This window comes from Temnothorax curvispinosus, unplaced genomic scaffold (assembly GCF_003070985.1).
Source record: "Temnothorax curvispinosus isolate PA1 unplaced genomic scaffold, ASM307098v1 QBEX01011275.1, whole genome shotgun sequence".
In the NCBI taxonomy this organism is placed as follows: domain Eukaryota; kingdom Metazoa; phylum Arthropoda; class Insecta; order Hymenoptera; family Formicidae; genus Temnothorax; species Temnothorax curvispinosus.
Genome location: NW_020221055.1, coordinates 1 through 16,622, shown reverse-complemented (window position 1 = coordinate 16,622; position 16,622 = coordinate 1). Strand labels below are relative to the sequence as shown.

Genomic DNA, 16,622 nt, shown 5'->3' with positions numbered 1-16,622 from the left:
TTTCTATACTTGGTAGTTGGACCACTTGATGTAAAAGATATGACTTCAAATATCCAAGAATAACTAATTTTGTATATAAAAGAGTTAAAGTATGTCCAAATATTACGTCTGTTATACATATATATCTATTGTTGTTTAATAATACTGATGTAGGATAAACCCAGAAATATGTCAATTTCCCATATATAATACTCGAACCTCTCGGTATCAGAGATATAATTCTTAGTGTGTGAATTTTTCTAATTTATGTGGCAAAAAACACAAAATATATAGAAATATCAGTCAGAATATGTGTAATTGTTGTTATTTAATATTGCCAATATATAACTATTCCAAAATATGATTGTCTTTCTATACTTGGTGGTTGGACCACTTGATGTAAAGATATGACTTCGAATATCCAAGAATAACTAATTTTGTATATAAAAGAGTTAAAATATGTCCAAATATTACGTCTGTTATGTATATCTATTGTTGTTTAATAATATTGATGTAAGATTAACCCAGAAATATGTCAGTTTCCCATATATAATACTCGAACCCCTCGGTATCAAAATATGATTCTTAGTGTGTGAAATTTTTACTAATTTTACGGCAAAAACATGAAATATGTATAAATATCAATTAGAATATGTGCAATTGCTGCTATTTAATATTAACAATGTATAACTATCTCAAAATATAATCGTCTTTAGGCACTTGATAGTGAGACCATTCAATATATAGGATATAGAAAACAATTTTCATTACTTCAAGGATATAAGAAAATAGAGAATATAAGACTTACTGCCAGTTGATCCAGATCCAGAGATCATTGATATGCAGCTTCTGCATCCTGTTGTTGGCCGTGAATCTATGAACAACAAAACCAAATGTTTAATTCGGAATTAACTGAGCAGTCATTTATTACCACAAAAATACGGCAATCAATAAAAATACCGTTTGACGAGCTTGTTGATGGTGGTGATCTGTCTAGAAAATCTCTTTTTTTATTTATTCTGAACTCATTATTGTGGTCAGACATCAGTGTGCTTTCATCATGAGAATCTTGAGATTGCTCACAAATGCTAGTCTCTTCCGCAACTTCAGGTAGCTCTAAATTGTTAGAAAACTTTTTAGATCTCAAAGAAGATCCCTCATTCTTAGAGACTGACGATTTCAATTTGGAAAGGGAACAATTATCTTCATCTAACATCTCAGGTAAGTTTTCATCATTAGTAGTTTCTGGAAAATAAATTACAAGGAAAGGCATAAGGGACAGTCCTATTGCTAAATACTGCAGTTAAGTTCCAGTATAATAATTAAAAGTACAAACCAGCCTGTGCAGACTCTTCCTGTAATAATTGACGGACAGGAGTTGTATCTTTCTTTGATGATGTAGAAAAAAACTTCAAAATGGCAGAAGATTTTTGCTTAGACTTAGCTAAATTTTTTGTTTTAGCACTATCAAGTAACTTTTTGAGGTTTGAAGGCAGAGTTGAGCTGGGTTCCGGAATAATATGACTTCCCACAGGTTTCTTATTTTTTCTCGGTCCTTCATCTGAATCCGAATCTGATGGAATTAGGCGTTTAGGCGGCTTTCTGTCGCGTGGTTTGGTGTAGTCTGTATCAACATCTGTTGCAACAATTGTGTCCTCCTTCACGGCCTTGTTTCTAGCTTTTAGGGCAACATTGAAAGTAGCTATATGCAGGGACCACAAAATAGATTAAATTAAGAAAACAAACTTGCATTATAAAAAAACGGATATAAACACCTACAATAACTGTGATGGTATATAATGCGGAGGAGTTTCCACTCGGACGAGTCATAGTCCGCTAGACTCATCACCAACTTCGTACATTTCCCCCTCATGGAATGTGGCGGATAATAACAAAATTCTCTATCCTCGCTAATCCACTTGGTTGGTACAACTTCCACAAGGTATTCCTCTTCATCATTCCCAGGGTCAGACACAAACTCTACCACAGAATACTGTAAAAAATAAATTTTAAGTTAACATAAAGAAAGACAAACAAAAGCAAGGGTACAAATTAAAAACAAGATCTAACCAAAAATTTACTGAGGACCACTGTGAAGGAGAGGAATGCAAAGAAAACTGTCTCCTTCAGGGATAATAACACATTTTTGAAAAAAATCCTGCAACTTACATGTGCTTTTTACAGGATCCACATGTGATACTTTAAAAATTCCAATGGATGAAGAAGGAAGTGGGTAGTCATAGTAATCTGCTTTACAAAGAAACTTATGACCTGATAATAATACATCACCATTTGGTGAAACTACAACTTCGGTTAAAATAAATATGTTTCCGTCTTTTGATGAGAAACAGCAATTAGCTTCATCAGTTTTAAGAGTTACACTCTTCAAATTTATTTGTGCATAACGGTCTCCAGGAATTTCTGGAACAATATTCCTAAACAACTGCTTCTTTAATGTAACTCTATTAGGATTTGGCCTCCTTGACTCTGTAATAAGTTGCCCCTCTGTCTCAATGTCTCTGTTAGCTAACTGCTGAAGAGGCTTATAAGTTGAACGCAAGTTATGTTTAATCACAGCCATAAAAGACTCGTACTTAAAGGCACTAAAATCCAAAATTGTCCCATTTTCCCGGCATTCATCAGACATGTGACTCAGACAATGTACATTGTATACCACAAATGATTCATCAAAAACATCTATGGAATGCCTGATAAACTCACGATATATATTGTCAGCAATAACAATCCAATGATTGCTTTTGACAAATTCAGGGGATGACAGAATATAAGATGCAGAATGAATTAATAGAAAGTTCTTGTAAGTATTTTCATGAATCCTGTATCGAAAAATGCGCACTTCATCATACAAAAGAAGACGCCTCCACTCAGTTGCTTTGAATTTGGCCTGATAATACAAAGATCTCGGTCTACGACTGAATTCCACGGGAATCCAAGGAGCAATGTCAATCATATCAGAACATACATTGAAACATGCTAGCCTTGAAATTTTACCATATGTGATAGCTTGAGATCCACAGAGATATTGAACCCATCTTTTAAAAGCTCCTTCAAATAATAGATGCATTGGATCTAAACGAAACTGTGAAACCATTCCATTGTTGTCACTTCTCATGGCTTCTAGGGGCGAATCTCCATCATGGTGATCAGGCTGATCTTTTCTCCTAAAGGATTCATCTGTGCGCAATGGTGCATTGAGATCCAGAAAGATTTCACGATTTCTAAAACGCGCACCTCTTACTGTGTACTTTTCACATGCATAAGTACTATTGTGGTTTGAAATACATTTTACATATTGTCGTGCTACAGCATCGAGTATGTAATTTCTAATTTTAAAGAAAAAGCGGCTGCCATAAAAATTATAACCATTCAGTGCTAATTCATCAACTTCTTGAATAAAGTCCGCTAAAAAAGCATTAATACTGTCTGGTTTTCCAAGACCATGCCACACACCTATGATAAATGGTACAGTTTCTCCTATAAGGCAACCCAGTATAGGCCAAAAATTATCATCAGTGCTGCTAAATAATGCCAAACCATCAATGTTCACATCAATAATAATTTCTTTGTGTTCAAGCAAGTACTCATCTGTGACCCTTTGATTTAAATTAGTAATGATACCTTTGTACCACATTAAACCTTCACCATTACGTTGCAATTCAACTCTGCGTGGGGTTTGCAGTAAAGTCTTATGAGTCTTCGGTAAAGAGCCATGGAGGAGTCTTAGTCCTGCAAGAAGCTCATCAACTTTCCTATGTGCAACATCCCTTCTTTCAAAAACCCATTCCTTCAAAAACCTTAACAGGTATTTATCAGGATCCTCTGCTGACGGAATGTTATTCTGGTCCTGGATATTGATTGCAAACTCTTCATCTGAATCAACATCAGCGGCTTCAGCCTCCGATTCTTGTTCAAAATTAGCATTGCAATCATTGTGATCATCTAATTCATTATCATCACTGGAAAGGCTGTTTCGACCCTCCTCTACCTCTGAATAAACTGATGAATCATTCCTGTCTAAATGTTGATTATGGTCCTCTAGCTCAAAAACTTCTAATGCATTATTAACTTGTGCCAAAATCTGTCTCACTTCTTCGGTATGAAGACGCTTCCTGACTGCTTTTACAGATGCAGCATGCAATTTGCGTTTCATACTTTACTTTACAATAAATTGGACTAAAAAGGCCAATCAACGGCCACTCAGGGAACAATGAAGGTCAGCGAAACCCGCGTAGGTTGTCTTATATCGCGTCGATATTTCCTGATATCTGGTCCGGAGAAAGGAAAAGAACTTGATGGGGAATGCAAAAGAATTTCAACTGATCGTAGAATGTGGAGGAGACATACGACTAAAAAGGCCAATACCTGAATGATAAAATATTATAGCCAGCAAAGTTATTGCGGTAATTATTTAGAATAACAAACCACCCTTTGGGACTTCCGGGATTGAGTAAGTAGAGAGAGGCACGCCTGTCAAACGGTCAGTGTTTTTTCGAGCTCATCTGCCGTTCCTTCGCCGTGGGGCGACTTTGTTTCAGGTAGTTTGCATTCTCAAATATGCAGGACTGACTGCAGATATAAGTCAGCAGTGAGGGAGTCGAACTACGGACGAATTCGAGGATTCTGTGCGGCTGCGACAATTTGGAGGTTAAGGGTAGAGGCGGAAACAGGCACGGAGAAACCGGAGTCGGAGCAGCACGAAAGCAGGTCGATAAAGAAGAGAGTGACAGGAGGAAAGAAGTGCCGAAGGGATAAGAAGCGAGAAAAGAATTCGGATGGACGAGAAGAAGGAGGAGGACAAGAAAATAGATATTAATCTTAAGAAAAGCGAGAAAGAAAAGAGGACGATAGAAAAAGGTACGGGAGGCAGGCCCACGAGGGCGGAGGAGCTGTCAAAAATAAGGAATAGGACAGGAAGCCAAGGATCAATTACAGAATACGTAAGGAAAAGAGGAAGGGAAGAAGAAAAAGAAATAGCAGAAAAAGCGGAAAAGGAAATTTTGGAAAATTTCAGCAAAGAAAAAAGGGTGATAAGATCGCCGCCAAACAAGGTTAAAAGAGAGGAAAAGAAAGAAGGAGCGCATGAGAGGAAAAGAAAGAAGGATGCGCATGTGGCCGCAGGGCACGTTCAGTGTTGCTACATGTCGTCGGTATGACAGAAATCATAACCTGATTCCTGTCAACTTTAACGATTAATATCTCGCGTCGCGGGGCAGAGCGACACTTTTTTCTGCCAGATTCGGTCGTTTCGTGCAAAAACGCGTCGAATGAGCCTAAATTCATCGTTTTTTGTGCTGCTGTAGCTAAACTGAAGAATTACCAGAAGGAGATATGGATGTGGAAATGCTGAAAGAGATTTTAGTGAAAATGGATGATCAAGAGAGAGAAAGAAAGAAGGATAAAGAAGAGTTAATGAAAAAGATACACAACCTGTGTGAGGATTACAGAAAGAGAGAACTGCTTTGGGAAAAGCAGAAAGCGAGTTTAGAAAATAGAATAAAACAGCTGGAGGAGAAAGTGGAGAACAGGGGAGGTGAAAAGGTAGAGAGCACTGAACTAATAAAGAAGATGAAGGAGATGGAAAGAAACGCTGAATTAGCCGAAAGGAGAAGAAGAAAAAACAACATAATCATAAAAGGAATGAAAGTAGAAAATGGAGGAGAAAGAAAAGAGAAGATGGAGAAATTTCTTGAAGAAGTCACTAAAAAGAAGGTGGAAGTAGACGAAGTGCAGGCAATTGGCCGAGGAGAATACAAAATGACGCTAGTAAGATTCAATAGATGAGAAGATAAAAAAGAAATAATGGCAAAGAGGAGGGAGATAGGAAAGGCAAGAAACATATTTATGGATGACGATCTGACGGCAACAGAGAGGCAGATACAAAAACAGCTATGGAGTATGGTAAAAGCAGAGAGAGAAAAGGGGAAGAAAGCAACGGTAGGATATCAAAGAATATGGATAGACAATTGCGAATGGAAATGGAATGAAAGAACCGAAATGCTGGAAAGTAGAGATGCTTTTCGGAAAGAGTAGAGAATAGAGAGGATAGGGAGAGGGAGAGAGAGGGAGTGAGAGAGGAGGGAGAAGAAGAAAATAAGGTGGAGAAAGAAAGAAAGAGGGTTAAGGATATGCTTTTGGAACGTGGCGGGACTGGCTAATAAATGTGAGGAAACATGGGACTATTTGGAGAATTTTGACGTGATAGGACTAGTTGAAACATGGATGGAAGAAGACAAATGGAGGAAGATTAAAAATAAATTGTCCGATAAATTCATTTGGAATTGTGTACCAGCGAAAAAGGAGCACAGGAAAGGAAGAGCAAAGGGAGGGATAATAACAGCAGTCAACAAGAATTTGAAACTTATAGAGGTTAGGGAGATTAGCGACAAAGTGGTAGAAAGCAGATTAGAGTATAATGGAAACAAATGGAGAATAATCACGCTGTACAGCCAAAAGATGGAGGATACGATGGAAACACTAAGGGAGAGGATACAAGAAGAAGATGAAGAATGGTTGCTAGTAGGAGGTGATTTCAACGCGAGGACGGGAAGCGGAGGAGGACCGATAAATGAGGAGGAAGAGAAAGAAAAGAGAAGTGAGACCAGAAAGTCGGTAGATAAAGTTGTAAATAGAGAAGGACGTATATTAATAGATAAAATAGAAGAGAGAGAATGGGCTATATTAAATGGGAGTTTCGGAAGGGAAGGGGGATGGACGTATATAGGAGAATTGGGATCATCGGTTATAGACTATATCTTAGGGAATGACAGAGCAGGAGAAGAAATTAGTATGGTTGAAGAAGGAGTTAGAACGGAATCGGATCACGTCCCGCTGGAGGTGGAGTTGACTGGACCACGAGTGTTGGAGACGGGGAGAAAGGAGAAAGAAATGGAATTAGAGAGAAGCGACTGGACAGAAGAAGGGAGGAAAGAATATCATGAGAAATGTGAAGGATGGTCGAGCACACAAATAGATACAGAAGACATCTGGAGGGAGATGAAAGAGAAAGTAAAGAGCGCTATCACGAAGCATAAGAAAAGGATAATACCATGGAGATTAGGAAGAAAAGAATGGTATAATAAAGAATGGAAGGAAAGGAAAAGGAGATTGAGGAGATTGATGAGGGACTGGAAGAAGGGAAGGATCGGAAAAAAAGAATATGTGAGAGAAAGAAAGGAGCGCAAGGAATGGTGTAAGGAGCAGAAGAGGAGGCACGAAAGGGAGGAAGAAGAAAAGTTAAGGAACATTAAAAATGAAGCGGAAGCGTGGAAGTATATAAATAAATACAGGAAAAAGAAAACTGAGGAGATAAGCGAGGAGATAAAAATGGATGAGTGGAGAGACCACTTCATGGAAATGTTAGAAGGGACAAAGGAAAGAGTGGTGTTAGACATTGAAGAGGAGGAAGAAGATGGCACGAGAGGGGAGGCAACAGAGGGAGCCGAAGAAATATCGAGGGAAGAGGTGATTGAAGTAATAAAGAAACTGAAGATGGGAAAGGCAACAGGAGAGGACGGGATTGAGAACGAGGCGTGGAGATATATGCAAAAAGATGTAGGTGAAGAGTTCCTGAAGCTAATTAACAGAATATGGAAAGGAGAGGGTATACCGGGAGATTGGAATAAAGGCATGATTAGTCCAATATATAAAAAAGGAGAGAGAAACGACCCAAAAAATTACCAAGGAGTTACTTTAATGAATACGGCGTACAAGATATATGCAAGTATCTTAAATGTGAGGCTGGAGAAGGAGATGGAGGCCAAGTTAAGGGAAGTGCAATTCGGGTTTAGAAGGAATAGAGGAACGATGGATGCAGTATACACAGTAAACTATGTAGCGAATAAGGAGCTGAGTAAGAAAAGTGGAAAGGTTTTTGCATTCTTTGCTGATCTTAAGGCAGCTTTCGATAAAGTAGATAGAAGGAAATTGAATAAAATTATGAGGAAGATAGGAATTGAAGATAATTTGAGACGAAGAATAATGGAGACATACAAAGAAACGAAAAATGTAGTGAAGATAAGAGATAAAAAGACAGAGGAATTTTGGACAGGAAAGGGACTAAGACAAAGATGCCCGTTGAGCCCGAACCTATTCAACCTATACATCATGGATTTAGAGGAAGGAATGGAAAAAGGACAAGCAGGAGGCCTGGTGATAGGGAAAGAAAAATTCTGGACAATATCATACGCAGATGATATAGTGTTAATGGCGACGAGAGAGGAAGAATTGAAGGAAATGATGAGGAGGCTCAAGAGGTATTTGGAAGGGAAGGGTTTGAGTTTGAGTCCAGAGAAATCAAAGATAATGGTGTTCGAGAAAGCTAGGGGGAGAAGGAAGAAAAGAGAATGGAAATGGGGAGGAGAAAACATAGAGGAGGTCAAAGAAATAAAGTATCTGGGATATATTCTACAGAAGAATGGGGGAGCGGAGAATCATATAAAGGATAGGATGAAGAAGGCTACAATAGCGATGAAGAGGACATGGAGCATTGGAGAGAGAATATTTAAAGAAGATTTTGAAAGAAGGATGAAAATGTTCGAGGCACTGGTAGAAAGCGTGGCATTATACGGAGCTGAAATATGGGGGTGGCTATATGAAAGCAGATTAGATGTGATAAAAAGAAAGTATGTTAAATGGATTTTAGGATTGAATAGTAGAACCCCAAATTATGTAATAGCAGAAGAAACCAAAATAAAGGAAATAAAAGTAAGGGCAATAAGGAGAGCTGTGAGGTATGAGGAGAAGGCGAGACAGTCGGGAAAGAAAATAGTTCAAGCATGTATAAAAGATCTAGAGAGGAGCAGACCAAGGAAAGAAGAAAGTAAGTGGGAGAAAAAGAGAAGAGAACTGATAGAGAGGGCAGGAATGGAGAAGGAGCAGCTAAAGAGAGAAATGGAGGCGGGAGACCGAGAGGCGGTGGGGAATCTTGTAAAGAGAATAGAGGAAAAGGAGAAGGAGGAGAGACAGATAAAGATAAACGAGTCAAAGTTCAATAGTAGCTATAAAGAGATCTTAACAGAGGGGTTACCAAAGTATCTACTAGGAAAGAAGAAGAAAAAGGATAGAATGCTGATAGCCAGATACAGATGCGGAAGTGAGGTGAAAGGCAGTCAACACTGGAGAGAGGAGGAAGATAGAAGGTGCAGAATATGCCAAAAAGAAGAGGAGAACATAGAGCATATACTAAAAGAATGTGAAGCGACAAAAAGCGAGATACAGTTAAAATAATTTTTAGGAGAGGAAGGAAAAGGACTAGAAGTAATGAAAAGGATAGAAAGAGTTAGAAAAGAAGCGGAGGAAAGGGAAGGGATGGAGGGTGAAGAGTAGGAAGGGAAATTGAAAGACAGTTAGAATGTTGAATTAGTATTAGAGTTAGTTAAAATGATCTAAGTGATGTATAATATATATGTATGTTAAAGAGAAAGTTATATGTTTGCAAATTATGTGTATGTTTGTAAATTTATGTAAGAGTTGATGGAAGTCATCCTAAGCCGCAAGGCAAGGATTAAATAAAATTATTATATTAACAAACCACCCTTTGATGACCTTGACCTTGACATATATTGTCAAGCTCATGACCTTGAATAACAATCAAAAGATTTTAGCCGACGGCCGTTGTTCGTTAAAAAGTTATTAACAAAAAAAGTTTGAAGAATATAGCAGTTACTTTGAGTATTGAAAGGCATCAATAACTATATAAATGGAAATAATACATGTATGAACAAAGGAGTCATTTAAAGCAGCGAATCGTTAGTATATTGAACAATCTTTGTTAAAACAGAGAATAATTGGTATAGAAAAGTATATATACAATTTTATGTGTTAGAAAGCATAAATATAAAGTATTCTCTGCTTTATCCATAATTGTATTATTGTAATTGTAAACTATCTTTAATTGTGCAATTATTATCACACAATTATGGTTAAAGCAGAGAATACTTTATATTTATGCTTTCTAACAGATAAAATTGTATATATACTTTTCTATACCAACTATTATCTGCTTTAACAAAGACTGTTCAATATATACTAACGAATCGCTGCTTTAAATGACTTCCTTCGTTCATTATACATATGTACTATTTTCATATACATATTAGTTATTTATGCCTTTCAATACTCAAAATAACTGCATGGCTATATTCTTCAAACTTTTTTGGCTAATAACTTTTTAACGAACAACGGTTGACGGCTAAAGCCTTTTGATTGGTGTTCAGGGTCATGACCTTGACAATATATGTCAAAGTCAAGGTCATCAAAAAGTGGTCCGTTATTTTAAATAATTACCGTTATTGCAAAATAGTCCACAAAGATAACATCGCAACAGCATGATAACACAACACATGTACGAAAGGGAAACGATTCGAATCATCTAGGTAGGATAGAAAATTCCTTTCCACTCTTTAGCTTCATTTTCTTGTTCTCTACAGGACTTTTCTAATGTCAAACTGTGCAGTGCAGATCATGTTGTCCTCCCTATAACTTTATAAATTAAAGAGTGAGCTTAGATGGGCCGGCACATTACGCCAAAGTAAACAGCTGTATTCTACATCTAAGTGTTGTAAATACATAAAAATCCGTAAAATCTAAAACGAATACAATAAGAAAAATCTTAAAAAATACTAAAAGCTCGAATTACACAACCCTCTAATATAACCTCATTATAACTATCCAACAGAACTTTAAGAATCGAGGGTCTAATTATTATATAGTTAGCAATTATACATACCTTCTTTAACAGAGTCGACATTTCCTTATACTTCTAGGCAAACCACGTCGAACGTTCACAACCCTTACAAAAAAGTATTACTGACTAAATACTTAAAATCTCAGTGATTTAATACTGTCAATATTTATTTGGGAAATACTGGGAAAATACTGGTAGTGATAAATATTATAGGTAGTGATTAATACTACACAGAACTACTGGTGCTTAGTATTGAATTACTCACCAATATTTCGATTTCCGATATTTACGCGGCATAAAAAAAAAATTTTTTTTTTTTCGAAATTTTATTACTATTTTATAACTAAATTTGTTTCTTAAGATGCAGTTTATAATTATAAATATTTTCTCGTATTTAAAAAACACTTACCTTGGTGGGATCGAACTCGGGACCTCTGGATCGTGAGCCAACTGCCTTACGTGGTAGACTACTTCTTAATTTGATGTAAGTGCATCATAACATGTGTCATATAACCAGCGCAAATATATTTAATTTTTCAAAAATCATCTTAAGAAACAAATTCAGTTTAAAAAAAGTAATAAAATTTTGAATTAAATATTAAAATGATATCCTCAGTACTATTTCAAAACTTGTACATTTTTATCACGACGAATTAGTACAGACCTTCATATAAAATGTATTTATGCCTTACTTTTATCTCTTTTCCTTAATATCAGGAATTACCCATTATAATGTTTCTATACAAATTGTAGTACTGGTCAGTAATTAATTTTACATGGAATATTCAGTTCAGTACTTGAGTATTAATATTAAAATACTGGCCAGTGATTTATTACACATGGAATCCTTGGTTCAGTACTTCAGTACTAACATTGAAATACTCATCAGTAATTCAACAAGTATTTATTACACAAGTATTTTTCACCTAGTATTAAATGCTTTCTCATTAGAAATTTAATACTAAGTATTCAATACTCGTCCTGTATTAAATACTACTTTCATAAATTACTGACCAGTAATAAAATACTATGCAATATTTGGATCACAGTGATTCAAGTACTAATAAATACCTAATTTTAGCATTATTAATACACAAAATAAGTATTTATTACTAACCAGCTAGTAATACTTTTTTGTAAGGGAACACAAAACTGGCAGCGAAAACGCGGGTAATCCGTTCTCTTCTAGATCCTTCTCTTCTGAAATTCTCACGATCTTACTCTGAAGCTCCTCGAGTGACTCTCGATCTCGATGTTATTCGATACCTTCAATATATCGATACATATATATCGATGGCGTCACAATGATGTCATTTTGACGTCACTGCAAGGAGCCTTGATGAAAAATTGACCATTTAAAGTCAAAATGACATCATTTTGACGTTTTTGTGACTTTTTGTTCTCCTTATTGTACATATGATGATATATGTTCGTGTATCAGGCTAAGACAGCAAGGCCCAGAAATTAGGATGCACACACATAAATGCATTCCCAGTAATGTCATATTGCACACCATATTTCGCAAATCTAAACGTGAGTCTCGCGACAGGTAAACCGAAAGATCGACATCGGCCAGTCATCACGAATATTGCGCAAAGATATCTCCGCACGGAGGAGACGCTTGTCACTGTCATTATTAATAACAAAGTCCGATAGTTTTGGAATGTACACGTAATGATGCACTCAAAGTGATAACACATTGCGCGGCGTAATTTCCCAGGTCTAGATGGAAGATCATCCCGACGCGAAAGATGACCGTCATTGTCACAGCCGCGAGCAAAAAACCGTATCACTATATCGAGTGAGCATAAGAATTCTGTCTCCAATTGATGTCGCGTCATGCTTCATTACGCGAAAGACGCGAGAGACGCGAGAAGTACTGGAATCGGCCATTTTAATTTCTAAAACCACCGGAATAAGACACAGGGTACTTCATGGACGGCCATTAATGAAAGATCTCAAACGCCCTTATAATGAGACACGAGGCGTGCGAAAAACCGGCCATTTTCGTAATCGACGAGCAAGCCGTCGAAAAGACAATTGTGTGCAAACCATGTTGTAATAATATCTCTTCCCTTGCACCAATATAGAAATGGACGAGCAGGCAGACACATGTTTCACTCCGGAATGACAAATAACTCACCATAAAGTGAGCATAATATAAATTGAACAGTCCGGGGGCATTACAGCCGAACATATGTATCGTCCTTCCTTCCTTCAACTATTCTCCTTTCTCATGTCAAAGGCGGCCATCTTCTCGTATAGGGTGTGGCCCAAGGAATGATTTGTTGAAAATTATGTTAAATAGTATGAAATCACGTATAATATGTACAAGGTTCGATGCACAAGATCCAGATTGAATGTGTCAATAACCGATCTTAAGCGATATCTTAAGGATTCGCAATATTTCTCGATTCATAAAGTCACCGATCGCCATGTGGCACACAAGTCTCTCGCGAAAACGCACAGCCATTTCGTATAAAAGTTAAAAATGTTAATATCTAATTAATCCGAATAATGCCAGTAATAATATGCATATGGATCAGCTCGTCATCGCAGCGCGAATCGCCACATATCAAAAACTCACAAAAATTCTCAGTATGAAAATCACTAATGTCCCACTTATACGGAGCGATGTGAAGAGTGTCCGTCCTCCTTAAAGCCTTGGCTCAGACCCAACCTAACCTAACCTAACCTAACCTAACCTAACCTTGCAGCCGCACGCATCACCGGAGACGACTAGGGCACCAACAGCAACGGTCCCGAGATGGACGAGGCGGAGCCACGTCCAAATTAGTATTAAGTACAGCGTTCGCGTCCCGAGGATGGGGTCACCGGCAGCAGCCGTTATCGATTTTGTTTGTTTATTCTGACGACTTAGGAGGAAGGAGAGTGACCACATCCGGCGCATGAGTAGGCATAAGGTTGTTTAATTTTCAGTTACACAGTTCCGAGTCCAATCCCGAAGGTGCGGATACAGCAGTTCGTGCGGCGGTGCGACAGGGCTTGAGCCCGCTCACACTTGCGAGACAGGGGAAGCGCTCGCGCGAATGATCGGGACGCTTTCGGAGAATATGACGTACGAGCCGTGACGACCCACGGGGCGGAAAGACGACGTCTAGCGAAATGGACGAACCGTCCGTAATTCTAGTAATTAAGCGACACGCGCGTCAAAGAAACAGTTATGATCGTCAAGGTAGATCCGCGAAGTGCGACACGCGGGTCGGAATCGAAATCTGGCCAGAGATAAAAAAGATGGCGGACCGTCGGGAAACTTTTGAACCGACGGCACGGCGGTAAAAGAATACGTCCCTGATTAACGGGGAGGTCCCTAAGAACGTCCATATCCGATCGCCGGCAAAATCCAACAACCAGCGACAGAGTTACAGAACCGTCCGCCATCTCGCGACCAGGACATCTTCCGCGGGAAAGAGCCGCGGAAGGCATTGTACCAGGTACGGATTAGGTGTCAGGAGGGGTCGGTGTCGTCGGCAGGCCCGGAGGAACAACGCGATATGACCACCGGGAGGTCAAGTAGGTAACCGAGCGTCATCCGCGGGGAAAGACCAGCGGGTCACGCGGAATAAGACCCGGTACACTCGGGGAACGGGTCGCCGCCAATGTCCGATCGCCCGGACGCGAGATACGGCGACATGTCGCCGGAACTCGGGAACCGGACGTTGTCCACGGGGAACGAGCCCGGAATCGGGCTAAGAGGGACCGCCGAAGGGGGACCAGGGGGTCGCCGTCAACGGCGGAGGTCGCGATCGCGACGCAGACATCTTCTTCGAGGAGTCGACCCGGGGTCGCGTAGAGGGACAAAGGAGAAGTCGTGCGCACGGGTCGGCGTCGTCGTGGGTGGATAAATGTAAGAGTTGAAAAACCACTACCCGGGGTCCGTCTCCGGACGTCGAGTGGAGGGTACTCTGAATGGAAATTTCCACCGCGGACATAGGGTTCAGCGGGGAGCGGGCAACGTATATTGTAACTGCGTAGCGGCGAACATCTGGCGCACACCTGTCGACCCGAAAGTCGTAAACAACCATTGTTAACGCGGCGAGCGAAAAATTACCGCGAGGAGAAAGCGACCGAATACCCTGTGGTGGGGGAAAAAGCACCGTAGGTAGGGAGCCCGAGAGAGGAAGATTGCTCGAGGCAGTCTGTCGGGGATGTTCGAGCGTGTAACACGTAATCAACTTCGCTCTGTTTCGTCGCGCTAAGTCACCGCGATCGTCATACAAGTGCTATAATTACGGCTCGCCAACATTCGTAACAACCGGCACCGTCCGCGGAACGCGTTAATTGTCGTCTTTACAAAGACGAACGGCCTTTTTAGACCGAAATAAGATCGTGCGTCGTAGATAAACGGGGCGTATGTGCCCACGTATCCGAACGTCCGACATCTTATGTGACTTAAAGTTTTGTGAACAACCAACACTGGAAATCAATAGAATTGAATAAATTAAACATCCTTTTCGTAAAAGATTTCGAAAATTTATTACATTGGACTTACCTTCTACTTACCTGATCCATTGGCGTCGATCACTCGAAGTCCCTCGTTGATCCTGGATTCCGGTGGCAGCGGCGATCCTGATCGATGACGGCGATGATCCGTGGTGGCAGGAAGCTGAAAAAAGAAGAGAATTAGTCCAATTGATAGTTCGAGATATCGTTCGATACTTACCTTCTCGGTGGTTCAAAGGTCAAACCGAGTGGCAACCGTTGATTTCTAAGGACACGTAGCGTTGATTCGTGCATCCAGTAGTACCGTCCGGTTACAACCTAACCTAATAACCTTGACAATATATATCAAGGTCACTGAAATCGGTTTCAATTCACTGCATTAACAAAAAGATTTCAATTTATCAACAATTTACTGCTTTAAATGTTGTATTTTGGTAAAGCAGCGACTTTCTCGCGAAATAAAGTATTCTCTGCTTAAAAAAAAAAAAAAAAAAAAAAAAGTTTATGTTAGTCGTTTATGCCTTCCAAAACTCAAAATAGCTACTATACTTTTCAAACTTTTTTTGTTTATAACTTTTTAATAAACAATGACCGACGGCTAAAACCTTTTGAAGGTCACTCAGTAGGGTGACCTTCACAACATATGTCAAGGTCAAGGTCATCGGAGAGGACGTCGCTATTATGCATAATTACCCTATTTCAATTTGCGGAGTATCTAAATGTTATCAATTTTATCAAATGTATGAATAATTTGCTTTTGCTGAACTAGTTAAATTTTTAATTTAAGACTTACATAGGTCGACGTCCAGAGAAATTTAAAATCATATCTATTAACGTAGCTGGCAAGATATGCAATAACATCGTCAATAAGTAGAACAGAGTAAAATTATCAATATATGTTACGCTAGGAATCCAGACAATTCCTTCCAAAGGCACTTCATCTGCAACCTCAAGACCAATTAACGTAATACTTTGGTATGTCATAAGTTTCTGGCTTGTACAGTTTGAGACAAAAATGGAACCTGCTGAAAAGCTAAAAGTAAATAAGAATAAAGTTAATTAATAAATAAAATGTAAACAATAACAGGTTAATAATAATTTGCACAAAGTTACGTAAGATCTAAATTAACCCAGACAGCACCATGTCCAAAATCGGACATAAGACGTCTTTTAGCCATTCATTTCGAAAGACGTCTAAAAGATGTCTTTTAGATGACTTATGTCCCGATTTTGGACATGCGTGCTGTCTGGGAAGTTTCAGAAACGAGACGAAATTTTGAATTGTGCGATATTCAAAATATTATTAACATATTTCAATATAACACGTTTCGACAAATTATTAATTATATTTATATTTAAAAAATGCAAATATATAATACAATTTTTATTAAATTATTTTAAAAATTCTTAATCTTATTTAATACCAAAAAAGTAGACAAAGGACGATGATAAAACAGACCGATTTCTGACTAAA

At 38.7% G+C, this 16,622-nt stretch overlaps 1 protein-coding gene across 1 annotated transcript; it reads right to left on the bottom strand.

Moving 5' to 3' along the window:
• Positions 1-746: 746 nt before the first annotated feature.
• LOC112461329 (protein gar2-like) lies at positions 747-12,083 on the bottom strand. The gene is made up of 6 exons (XM_025026532.1): positions 11,831-12,083; positions 10,727-10,788; positions 1,759-1,972; positions 1,316-1,681; positions 940-1,224; positions 747-853 (listed from the first exon to the last, which is right to left on the bottom strand). The coding sequence occupies exons 2-6, from the start codon at positions 10,745-10,747 to the stop codon at positions 747-749; spliced, it is 993 nt and encodes a 330-aa protein (XP_024882300.1). The 5' UTR covers positions 10,748-10,788; positions 11,831-12,083.
• Between the last annotated feature and the right edge of the window lie 4,539 nt (positions 12,084-16,622).

Bases quoted from the DNA above. Each gene is read 5' to 3' on its own strand.
- LOC112461329 (XM_025026532.1), bottom strand. From the start codon at position 10,747: ATGTCGACTCTGTTAAAGAAG. The intron at 1,682-1,758 runs GTAGGTGTTTAT...CCCTGCATATAG, and splicing joins TATATACCATCACAGTTATT to CTACTTTCAATGTTGCCCTA. The intron at 854-939 runs GTATTTTTATTG...TGTTGTTCATAG, and splicing joins ATCAACAAGCTCGTCAAACG to ATTCACGGCCAACAACAGGA.